Below are 12427 nucleotides of genomic sequence, written 5' to 3'. Positions count from 1 at the left end.
GCATGACTCATTTCGATCCGTCCAAGTTGAATTTTAAAAACCCTCAACAACCACGTATATCGTTAAGCCATGTGGCCTTGACATTCGAAAGGTGATCTTTCATTGTTTTTGTTTTTAACTTTTACGATACTCGGTTATTGCGTGTCCACGTAGACACAGTGTTCATAAAGGATTTCAACAGCACCGCCTTCAATTCGATGCATCATCTGCGCCTTCTATATTTAGGACTGCATCATTTTCTTTAAGAATTACTCTGGAAATTGAATATGGGAGGGAAATTCCAATAGAAGAAACGATCGAAAACGACGACATTCTATGGTGATGGTCATTTATCGTTGATCTTGCTTCTATCGGTCGCACTTTGATTCCGCACTGTTTATGTTTTGCCGAATCAGGGACGGTAATGAAAGGAGCGCCTGCGCAAGGGAAAATATATTAAAGGCGTGTCCATAAGTTTTTTTTCCGCTAATAAACATGTGGTACGTGAAATAGAACTGGATGTCGGAGTGGATTTCAACAAGAGTCTTGGATTTGACGAAGACTTAGAAGTCGCCATTCTTGTTGAAGTCCCTGGCAAATATCAGAGTTTTTGGACTACGAACTATGAACTAACAAATTAGTGGCATCTTTGGATACGTGAACTACCTTGTTGATAAGTCACGCGGCGAAGTGATCGATTACCTTATTGAAGGGTTGCAAAGACTTGAGTACCGGGGGTACGACTCGGCCGGGCTTGCCGTCGACGGCGATGTCAAGGGCGAGAACATCATCATCAAGACGCCCGGTAAGGTCAAAGTCTTGAAGCAAAAAATCATCGACGAAAAAATTAATCGTGACACGGTGTTCAATGATCATGTTGGGATTGCCCACACTCGTTGGGCCACCCATGGTCAGCCTTTGGAACAAAACTGCCATCCTCATCGACTGGACCCCAGCGGTGAATTCGTGGTCGTCCACAATGGTATCATCACTAACTTTAATGCTCTCAAGACCTTGTTGTTAGCAAAAGGATTCAAGTTCGAGCTGGATACCGATACTGAATGTATTGCCAAGTTGTTCAAGCACATCTATGATACCAATGAAGCTGCGGGTGTTTCCCTTGATTTCAACGACTTGACTAAGCAGGTTCTTCGTGAATTGGAAGGGCTGTATGGTTTGTTGGTGAAGTCTAATCACTATCCAGGCGAAGTGTGTGGTACTAGAAAGGGTTCGCCTTTGCTTGTCGGTGTTCGCACTGAAAAGAAGCTCAAAGTGGACTTTGTTGATGTGGAATTCCCCGAAGGTCCCACTGAGATCGCTCCAGCCTCCCTTGTTGTTCCCACTCAGGAAGCGTTGCGTACTTCACAACTGCGTGCTTTCTTGGCCGACGACGGTGTTCCCATGCCCGTTGAATTTTTCTTTTCTTCAGACCCCGCCTCTGTCGTACAACACACCAAAAAGGTGTTGTTCCTCGAAGACGACGACATTGCCCACATCTATGATGGCGAATTGCACATTCATCGCGCCACCAAGAAGCTGGCGGGTGAGCTGGCCCTGCGTCAAATTCAAACTCTTGAAATGGAATTGGATCAAATCATGAAAGGGCCCTACAAGCATTTCATGCAAAAGGAAATTTTTGAACAACCTGACTCTACTTTCAATACTATGAGAGGTCGAATTGACTTCGAGAACTCCGTGGTAACTCTTGGTGGGCTCAAGCAATTCCTTCCCACAATTCGTCGTTGCAGACGGATTATCATGATTGCTTGTGGTACATCTTATCACTCGTGTCTTGCTACTAGATCAATCTTTGAGGAGCTCACTGAGATCCCCGTTCTGGTTGAATTGGCCTCCGACTTTTTGGACCGCAAATCGCCGGTTTTTAGAGATGATGTTGGTGTTTTCGTGTCTCAATCGGGTGAAACCGCTGATTCTATTTTAGCTTTGCAATACTGTCTTGAGCGGGGTGCTCTCACCGTCGGTATCGTCAACTCTGTAGGATCGCTGATGTCAAGACAAACCCACTGCGGTGTGCACATCAATGCGGGTCCTGAAATTGGTGTTGCGTCGACAAAAGCTTACACATCCCAATTCATTGCGCTTGTAATGTTTGCTCTTTCGCTTTCCAACGATTCTATTTCTCGGATTGATCGTCATAAGGAAATTATTGCTGGCTTACAAAAAATTCCTGATCAGATCAAGGAGGTGTTGAAACTCGAAGACAAGATTAAGCAGTTGTGCGATTCCACTCTTAACGATCAGAAGTCTTTGTTGATTCTCGGTCGTGGCTACCAACATGCTACGGCACTTGAAGGTGCTCTTAAGATCAAGGAAATTTCGTACATTCACTCGGAAGGTGTTCTTGCGGGTGAGTTGAAGCACGGTGTTTTGGCTTTGGTTGATGATCAATTGCCTATCATTGCCTTTGCAACTAGAGATTCATTATTCCCCAAGGTTGTTTCTGCGATCGAGCAGGTCACGGCTAGAAACGGTAGACCCATTGTCGTTTGCAATAAGGGTGATCTGATTACTCAAAACTCAAAAATCTTTGCTACCCTTGAGGTACCTGAGACTGTCGATTGTTTGCAGGGTTTGCTCAATGTGATTCCCATGCAATTGATGAGTTACTGGTTAGCTGTTAATAGGGGTGAAGATGTTGATTTCCCTAGAAACTTAGCGAAATCAGTGACTGTTGAGTGAGAATGAATTTAATGCTAATAATAAACGTAAACATACCTGGTACATATGCTTTGAATTCCATAGCAGCGCATGCTTTCATCAAGTAATCCGTTGTGGATATGAACATGTAAGATGTCAAAATCTCTTCTCGAATCGTTGGGATGCCGTTATTGTGTATAGCAAAGTACCGTTACGCCTGGAACTTTTGATCCGAACTCGATAATTAGTGTTTTGCCCAAATGATTGGCATGACGATTCTGTGAAACTCTCAACAATGAGTCGTTTGCACCGACTGTTCCCATTTTCGAAGAATTCAGCTTCATTCGTCGGTCTCCTGTTAAGGTTCTATTTACAATATTCAAAATCATGGGGCGGCTGATAATTTTGTTACCGTGTCAGGCTCAAGATCCACATGAGCGTCACCCAGTTTGGGAGCGATCGAAGATACCAGTGGAGGTTCCAGTTTCTCTGTCAACGGAGCGAGGTCTGCATTAACCGATTTTTGGCGTGCCTCCTCTTCGGCGCGCTTCTTTTCTCTCCGACGAAACTTTTTCAGCTCATATTCATGCCATTCCCCATCAATACCTTGCAAGAAATCTAGCGGCTCTGGTAGTGGCTCCAGGGTAAACCAAGAGTGGGTTAACGCTTCATCGGCGGTAACACGCTTGCGAGGGTTCATTTGCAATAATTGACTAGCCAAATCGAACCCCAATTCACTCATTTTTGGTGCGTAAAGTTCTGAAAAGCGACTCGGCTTGACAACACGTGGCGTCAACATGTCAAACCAAGGGAGTTGCGTGATTTCCGGCCAATCTTCAGGGTTGGGCGTGCCCATTATGTTGTATATCTTGCACAATTGTTGAACTTCATCAATGCCTTGAAATGCTGCCAGCTTGACGTAGAGTTCAAGAAGTAGACAGCCAACACCCCAAACATCAACTTCGCGCCCATAATTCGTGGCTCCGAGTAACAATTCGGGGGGCCGATACCAGATCGTAATGACTCTATTAGTATAGTCGGGAGATTCACCATCTTGAACAACTTTCATTGTACGAGCTAATCCAAAGTCGGCAATTTTAAGCTTCCCCTTAGAGTCAACCAAGATATTCAGACCCTTGATATCTCGGTGTATCACTTGCTTCAGATGAAGATACAGAAGTCCCAGCATCAACTGATGGAATAAAAATTTTCGATGCCCTTCGGAGAGCTCAACATTTGGAATACGAAGTAATCCCAAAAGATCATGCTCGGTATAGTCAAATATCATGTAAACTTGATGATGCTCAACCATGATTTCGTATAAGGACACAATGTTCTCATGGTCAAACAGTTGTAAAAGTTTAATCTCACGTATAGCCGTAATTGGAAAGCCTTCCCTTTCACTTTCAAGGCGTAATCTTTTCAAGGCAACTGGTTCCTGAGTTATTTCATTGACTGCTTTGTATACCTTGCCATACGTTCCTTCACCAACAAGCTTGATGCGTTTGTACGCATCAGTAGCTCTATACCGTACCAGATAAAGTTGATGTGGCATCAATTTGCGTGGGGGGCGACGACGATGAAGTGGCAGGCCCGAAGGCTTGCTCGAACCTTGAACGTTTCCTCTGGGGCCACTAGGCTTTTGAGTGTTGCGATATGAATTCACTCGTGGGCGCAGAGGAGGTTGCATTTGCTTTTGAGCAGCAGGTCCCTGCGGCGGTGGTCGCTTCGGTGGGGGGGCCTCCTCGCTGTCCGTCACGCTACGGTGGTGACGTTTATAGCTTTCGTACAGCTCTCTTGGATGATATGGCTCACGGTATGATCCACTTCTATAGCTGCTGCCCCCTCCCTGGCGAAAGTTGTCTCGAGAATGATAACTGCGATGATCAGGCTGATTCGAAAAATCACGTTGCGGAGTATAGCTGTCCCGTTGAGACAGATATGAACTCTTGTAATACCTCAGTGGAGCCAGACTGTCTTGGTCTGGTCGTTGTGAACCACGAGGACCCGAAGGACGGTAGCGGTCTGACATGGGGTAAGTGGCGGTAGAGAAATTTGCGCGCGAAAAGATGCCCTAGGAAGGTGTCGACGTCTCTGAATGAACTTGCGAGATCGAATATTAACCATTCAAGCGATTCCTTGACATTGAGCCCTTCCAAAACCAACGGAAACATAGTTTCGTCCTGAAAATGGCACACCAATGGTTTTGACAGACGCAAAATCGAGTTGGACCAGATAAACTACAACTGGCGTAACTCCATAGTACTAGTCTGTCAAATAATTAAGTCTTTTGAATCCTTCAAGGACTCATCCGCTGAATCATACACAATGAAAACATCCTCTCGTTCATAGCAACTCTAACTCAGGTACTCACAAAGGTGAAGTTGGCACGATTCACGACATTAGGGACAAAATGCAACTTGTCAAATCTCCAGTTGGCTTGGTCTACAATCCAACATAGAGATCAAAGGCTCTTCAAAGCGTAATCAAGCTCAGTGTCATGTGGGAAAATTGTTGGTGAAGGGATAAGTATGAAAAAAAAATCTCGCACTCTCATCAGAGTCGAGGGTGTAAAATGATCACCAGCATCCCTTGGGCCCCATCAAGTGATGTAACATGTGATTGTGAACAATCATATCAAAAATTAAAACTTCTAGGTTTTTTCTGACTATGTGCTATCACATTCCCAACTGCCATCTACTTGGGAAAAGCATTCAAGTTCACAATCCGCGCAACACTTTTTGACAGTGAGATCAGAAAATTGAACTCTGCACATCTTGGAGGATAATGGGTACAGTAAGTTATATCTTTTTGGGGAACTTCAAATGAGTCTCATACCGTTCGTTTTGTGATAGTACTAACTGAAGCTTTCGAAAGCTGCTCATATTGGACTCGATCTTGCACTCCTTCTGGGTTTCCTTGCTGGAGTCAAGAGAAATACTGGTCTTATGCCTAACACCGACAAAATTCAAAACGATACTGTTAGGGATTATACTGAGAAGTATCTTAAGTTTGGTGACACGATTTATGATTGGTCTGTGGCCTACTTGTCTTCGTCGGATTACTTTGTTAGAAAGTAGCTAAATTGCAGGGAAGTCAAAAATGCCCACGTAAATAGTTGAAGAATATTGTCGTCATTCATGACACTCCAATCTCACATGGGTAGCTATTGCAAAACTTATAACTTATTTGTTTGAAATCAGTTTGATATTCTCTATATTTTTCTTTTATGAAGAGTTTTAGTGACTTACGGAGAACAACCTGATAAGAACGTCAGAATTACGAGATCGGACTTTTGAAATCTGTGGTAAATGATGACCAAGGGTTCTCGAGAGAGCCGCACTCATGGGACTCCGCTCATTGTGGAAGCACAACGGTGAACGGCGTACTTTGTGTGGGTGGTGTTGATTTGATGGACTGAATCCGCCATAGGGCCTTCGACGGGTTTCTCTCTATCTGTTCTTTTTTGATGCATTCAGGCACCATTCACGACACGAGTCTTTCTTCAATATGTGGTTAAAAATGTATGGTCCCTAGCGGGATCGAACCGCTGATCTTGGCGTTATTAGCACCACGCCTTAACCAACTGGGCCAAGGGACCTCCACGGGTTTGTGTCGTGTAAAATGATAGCTTGCAGATCGGAGTTATTGAGGAATGACTCCGATGCTGGTCGAAGGGTCTGGAAGGTTCGAGAAGCCAGACGAAGTCACATGTGAAGGCTCGATACACATGTGACAGTTGCAGAAGAAGGTACCTGGAGCTTCCATGGTGGCAAAGTGGGAAGCCGCAGGTTGGTGTACAAATATGATTGATTTGATTAGAAAAGAATACAAGTGTTTTATTAGTGAGCTTCGCATATTATACAACAGTTTGTGGTATAAAATTATGACAGTCACTGGATCACGACTGGTAGTGAAGATCAAATATCAATTGTCTTGATTAAAAGTCACTTGTCTAAAACTCTCTGTAAACTCAGCGTTATTTATACCTCAGCAATACCGCCAGTATTGCGATCATAACGCCACTGTGGAACCTTCCACGCATGCTCCAGTCACGCTTACGACTCCTTGCATGCTTGATCTCAAACACACCTTGACTCTCGTCAACCTTCTCTCAGGTTCCATCAATTTCCGGAGTTAGCTCTTCACAAGTCCGACGCTCAAGGTCAGCATTTTACACGACAACGACGTAATCATATTGTGAAGGTATGAAGAATGTTGTACAAATCTTACAGCGATTTTTACAGCTTAGATCCAAATGCAAATGATTAGATAAAAAAAAATTGATTGAAGTTGCGTCCGTACCTAGTAGAATTCATCTCTCCCAGTCACACCAGTTGTATTTAAGCTACCAGAAGTTGATTTAAAAGACTTACAGATTATAGACATGGATGCAAGTGGTTTTTCTCCATAAAAAAAGCCATCAGTAAGCGCAGAGACTTTGAAAGTTATTGGTAAAAAAAACAAATTCAGGTATTAACATGGCGAATGTTAAGTGACGAAAGTAGCTCTCTCGTCTCATTGATTTACTGTGCAGATGCTTGAATGATTTGAGAGTTGACGCCTAGTAGCAATGCTTCCTTGACAAGTAAATGTACATTCCGATAATCTGGAAACTGTAAGTTGTCACCCAAATGCTTTAGTGCATCAAGTCCGTTAGTTAAATAGGATACCTAATGACCCCATTGCCTTGAGAATCATGAAGAGAAAACAATGATGTATCTCTTAAGTAAAGTGTTGACTGATTAGACATTTATTAATCTTCACAAATGATACTCAATCATACGTTCACCAGCTTTGACAACTTCGTCATCCGGCCACACCAATTTCATTATATCCAAAAACTCTTTGGCATAGTGCATCTGTATACCATACTTGTTGCAATAAAACTCTTCAACCTCAGTCATGGTAAAATGAGGCTCTTCGTTGTCCTTTAGTAAGGCATTCATTTCAGCCAGCGATTGACTTTTGCCTTCTTCCTCCATGTCTCTCAAATATTCCTCAATTAAATCCTTGCGGTTTTCCCGGGGAATAATCATGCGACGAATTTGACCAGTAAGATGAGCTCCCAATAACTTTTCTTTGACTCCTCCAATGGGAAGAACGAGGCCTCTTAATGTAATCTCGCCCGTCATTGCAATATCTGCAGGTACTGGTTTGTCCATAATGAGTGACAAGAACAGTAACGCCATCGTGACCCCTGCCAGAGGGCCGTCCTTCTGGATCAGACCCATGGGAACATGAAGGTTTATTTCCAAATTGTTGATTTTCTCGATCAAATCACGTTGACTCCCGATGTCACTCAGAAGTAGACCTTTGTAGATTAACAGCTTGATGAATATCAATCCAATCTTTCCACTTTCCATCAAAACTTCTCCGAGTCGACCCGTCATGGAAAGAGAACAGCCTGTGTTTTTGACATCAGGATTGCTGATGCGCTTATCAATCCCAATCAGCTCGAATACAAGCACCAGGCCCAGCCCTTCTGAGTTGTATGATAAACCATTGACAATACCCACGCGCGTCGCCGTGCTTGTTGTGACCTCGGCAGATAAATTCCCTGATGAGTAGGGAACCCCCAAATACTTCGGAAGATCAGTTACGGTAACTGTCGGCTCGTACCCAGAGATGATCCCGTCCAAGCCAAGAGCCTCACAATATTCCACAGCTTTGTACCTGCAAATAGTGCCAAGTCTCCGTTCGAAGTTGCGCACACCTGCCTCACGAGTATAATCAATAATGACCTGCTTCATAGCGTCATCAGAAATGCTAACAAATTTTTCAACATCGTCGTCATTGTCAAGCGGAAACCCATTCCGACGTAATTGGCGAGGCAAAAGATACTTTCTACCTATGACCAATTTCTCCAGATAATCATACGCACCAATATCAATCATTTCGAGACGATCGAGAAGTGGACGACTCATTTGGTATGGCTCATTTGCAGTGCAAACAAAGATAACTTGCGATAAATCGACGGGAAAACCAAGGTAGTGGTCAATAAACAGTGTATTTTGTTCCGGATCCAAGACTTCCAAAAGTGCTGCCAGAGGATCACCGTTGTATTTCGAAGCTGGTGAGTTGTTGCCTCCAACAACTTTGTCAATTTCATCAAGCAAAATAACTGGGTTCATCAGACGGGCTTTGCGAAGAGCTTGGATGATAAGACCAGGCATGGCCCCAACATATGTCCGGCGATGGCCTCTTATTTCGCTTTCGTCCTTTACACCACCGAGCGAAATTCGTTGAAAATTCCTTCCCAAAGTTTGGGCAATCAGCTTTGCCAATGAAGTCTTCCCCGTACCTGGAGGTCCGGCCAACATGATTATTGGCGATTTATTCAACTTTGAGACCTCAATTGATTCCTTATCATCTCCAACTTGCTTGGAACTGTTTTCAATGACGCTCTGAGCTTGCTTACGAACGCCTATACTTTCATCCAGATTGGCAATTACAAATGCATCGTTCTCCTCTTCTCTGGAAGCGCTAGATACTGGTTTAGTAGATGGCGCTTTTTCGGCGTTGATTGCCAAGAGTTTGAGAACAACGAGATACTGAATAAGGCGCTTCTTGACATGCTCTAGTCCATAGTGGTCGTCATCCAATTGCTGCTTGGCGACAAGTAGGTCGATATCCTTATTCAGTTTGAATTTCGTAACGTAACGATCCCACGGCAAATCAGCAACAATCTCAAGATAATTTCTGATGACATGGAAATCCAGATTACCACCTCCAGGCTGGTTTCCGTTCAGTTTAATGCGTTTGTAGTCTTTAACAATCAATCTCTTCAGTTCAGGTGAGAGCAGCTGGATTTTTGGTAATTGCGTCTTCACGAATTGAGTTATTTGCTTTAACTCATCGTCATCCTCATCCAGATCATCTTCGTCCACAAGAGACCCTGCGCTTCCCCCACCAGAACCAAGCGACTTTCCTTGGTTACGGGTGGCCAGTGTAGTTTGAGAATTTTTGTTGTTCGTCATGCCCTCAAGAACTAATCTGATCAGCTTCAATTGATTGGCAACAACAGTAGCTTTCTGAATATTCAGTGCCTCATGATTAAACCACTGATTAAGATAAGAATTATTTGAATCGATCGACAGGAAAACCTTCTCCAAACGCTTGACCATCAATACTAACTCATCCACTCTCTTCTTAGGCTTTTCAATATTGAGAAAACTCAATTTTTCATAGTTTGGGAAGGGACACACTCCTGCCGTTAAGTCAATCAAGCGAAGTAGCGACTTAGAATCCACAACGTAATTTTGGTTGTCCAGGCTATATTGCCCATAAAGCTTTTGTAACAGTGTGAAAGCTTTGGCGAAATCCTTATTACCCACCAATTGGATGTAAAGTGCATTGGCCACTGGGTTCAAGGTTATAAGATCCCCAAGAGGCTTTTCGGAAGGTTGCTCGTTTTGAGGTGTCTTCTTTATGACCAACGTTCCCTTCGGCGAACTTGAACCCGTGACCTTTCGATAGTTTATCACAAACATGTCTATCACCTTGAATAAGTTGTAGACTGATTTGCGAATGATATTGAATTGTCCAGTAGGGTCCGCGATTTCGGTATCAAATTGAACATCCACCATTATTTCATTGTGTTTCACAGTAGGTGTGTTGTTGACAATGAACCCCCGCGTGATAGCCTGAAAAGTAAGTCTGATATTTGTCGTGTCATCAGCTATTCCAATAACCCGCACAATAACTGCCACATTGATATCACGGATTGGCGCTTCCTTAGGGTAAACGATCTTGGACTCGTTAGGGCGAATAGCAAAAGTAAGCCAATCAAAATCATTCAGGTTGATTTTACCAGATTTCATATTATGTTCCCGGCGGTAAATGCTAAGGATACCATTAGAGGCTTCAGAGGAAATTTTGGGGTCCTCTTGATTGTCATGGGCTTGACTGAAATCGAATTCTTGGAGTAAACTTGACACCAAAGCAACGTCTGGTAACTGGGAGCGAAAACGATTCAACAACGCTGCCGCTTTAAACCGCAGAAAGGTGACATTGTAAATAATACCTGGGATAAATACAAGGTTTGAATCAAGTGTGTATTGTGGAAGAACCACCCGTTCAAATTTCAGCATGTCGGTGTGGGGATTGTGGGGTAGACGAATTTATATATTGTGCGCGCATACTAATACGTACAGCAAGCGACAAAAAGAAATACCTTTAAATCATTAACAACTAACTAGACTTGCATGCTATAGTGTCTTGGAAAATTCTCTGGTCACATATATTTTGTTCTTTATTAATCTTTGTCATGATTGATGATCTCTCATGAAGAGTCTATCGGTTCCATGTGATTCGATCATTAACGTCAATGTTCGTGCTCGTAACCAGAAGATTCTAAAGATTTTGCCACCCAAGGGTAGCGCGTGTTCATAAGTTAGAGAGACAATACAATGATAGTTAACTAATCCGCTCCGTTAGCTTATTCGCTTTATTCGTTGCTGCTTCGACTTTCAAATTGCTTTCGTGACTAGAACTTCTTGTCTCCTTTTCAGTAGAACCTTCCGGAAAAATCATATGGTCCATTTCTATTTCGCACAATTAAGCATTGCGGAACATAGACTGTTTGATCAATCAAACAAGGCAGCGTCTTGCTTCAAGCAAATTAAACTATTCAGGTTTTAAAGCATCTTTCAATTTGATTTGACCCGAACCCCGAGCTAGCGGCTTTGGTTGTTGGTCACTCTTTTTCCAACCGATCATAAAAATGATGTCGACGGTGACTGGAAGAGTTTTCGTGCCATCGGGACCAACCTCTCCATGTAACAGCTTATATATTTCATTGGCAGCAAGGAGAACATCTTTCGGCAAATACAGTTCCCTTGTGTTGACGGCATTTTGCTCTCCCATCCACTGCAAATCGTCCATGATCAGAACAATGTCAGGGAATCCGCCAATGACAATTTCCTCTTGATCAATTGTCAACATACTGAACCCGGCACGATTGAGAAGAGAAGAAATGTCATTCAAATGAACTAGCGGACTAACGCGCATGGCCATACCTCCACGGCGCTCTAGCTCGGCTAATTGTAACAGTGTTCGAAGTTCATACAATGTGTCGCCTCCAATCAAAGTGGCCATGAACAATCCATCAGGTTTGAGGACTTTGTTGATTTTCTCCAATGTTGTAGGTAAATCGTTGATCCAATGCAACAGTAGATTTGAAATTACGGCATCAAACAGGTTCTCAACCAAAATATCGTCTTTGAACTTTTCCTCGTCCGTGCAAACACGAACAACGCTACCAGGGAACGGATAATCCACAGCTCGAGACTCATCGCGTTCTAGCCGAGCTTTGCTACCTTCAACTAGTACCAACTCTTTGATTTTCAGCCTGATAGTTTCTTTATCGGCGTTGAGTTGTGCAGTGATTTTGACGTCAGCTTCATCACCCCCAGCAGGAACTTCAGACGTAGTGCAAAGTTGTTGCAAAAAGTTACCAGAACCACTTCCAAAATCAAGGACACGATCAAGTCCTCTTGTGATGAATGCCAATCGTTCAATTGTACGATTAGCCACCTCATCTCGAAGATAATCTTTGGTGCGCAGTTTGTCGGGATTAATCAATGAAGACCTTTGCTTTTGAAGTAATTTGGCATTCCGGTCGAATACGTTGAACTGAGATTTTCCCTCAGCGGCTGTGGCTAGCCGACGAATGAGTCGAAGCAGCATGGGTTGCAATGAAGTCTTACAGTGCGAAAGACACGGCCGCACTCGAGGAAATTTATGTAAGGCACTTTTCACAAAACTCAACAAAAGCTATACACAATTC

General features: G+C 43.3%; 4 protein-coding genes across 4 annotated transcripts; 1 reads left to right on the top strand and 3 right to left on the bottom strand. All coding sequences in view use genetic code 12, as the record gives it.

Annotated features, from left to right (window-relative positions):
* Positions 1-474: 474 nt before the first annotated feature.
* Positions 475-2679, top strand: GFA1 (glutamine--fructose-6-phosphate transaminase (isomerizing); the record flags this gene model as incomplete). The annotated part of the gene is made up of 2 exons (XM_034154768.1): positions 475-479; positions 621-2679. The coding sequence occupies 2 exons, from the start codon at positions 475-477 to the stop codon at positions 2677-2679; spliced, it is 2064 nt and encodes a 687-aa protein (XP_034013071.1).
* A 343-nt stretch (positions 2680-3022) lies between these two features.
* DIURU_002147 (cyclin-dependent serine/threonine protein kinase) lies at positions 3023-4669 on the bottom strand (the record flags this gene model as incomplete). Its single annotated transcript, XM_034154767.1, has 1 exon — positions 3023-4669. The coding sequence occupies one exon, from the start codon at positions 4667-4669 to the stop codon at positions 3023-3025; it is 1647 nt and encodes a 548-aa protein (XP_034013070.1).
* A 2731-nt stretch (positions 4670-7400) lies between these two features.
* DIURU_002146 (uncharacterized protein) lies at positions 7401-10730 on the bottom strand (the record flags this gene model as incomplete). The annotated part of the gene is made up of 1 exon (XM_034154766.1): positions 7401-10730. One exon carries the CDS (start codon positions 10728-10730, stop codon positions 7401-7403), a length of 3330 nt encoding a protein of 1109 aa, XP_034013069.1.
* A 535-nt stretch (positions 10731-11265) lies between these two features.
* Positions 11266-12327, bottom strand: DIURU_002145 (uncharacterized protein; the record flags this gene model as incomplete). The annotated part of the gene is made up of 1 exon (XM_034154765.1): positions 11266-12327. The coding sequence occupies one exon, from the start codon at positions 12325-12327 to the stop codon at positions 11266-11268; it is 1062 nt and encodes a 353-aa protein (XP_034013068.1).
* Positions 12328-12427: the final 100 nt, after the last annotated feature.

Source organism: Diutina rugosa (genome assembly GCF_008704595.1).
Source record: "Diutina rugosa strain CBS 613 chromosome Unknown scaffold22_size185052, whole genome shotgun sequence".
Taxonomy (NCBI): Eukaryota; Fungi; Ascomycota; class Pichiomycetes; order Serinales; family Debaryomycetaceae; genus Diutina; species Diutina rugosa.
The sequence above is the reverse complement of the archived record's forward strand: the minus strand, read 5'-3'. Positions and strand labels throughout refer to the sequence as shown.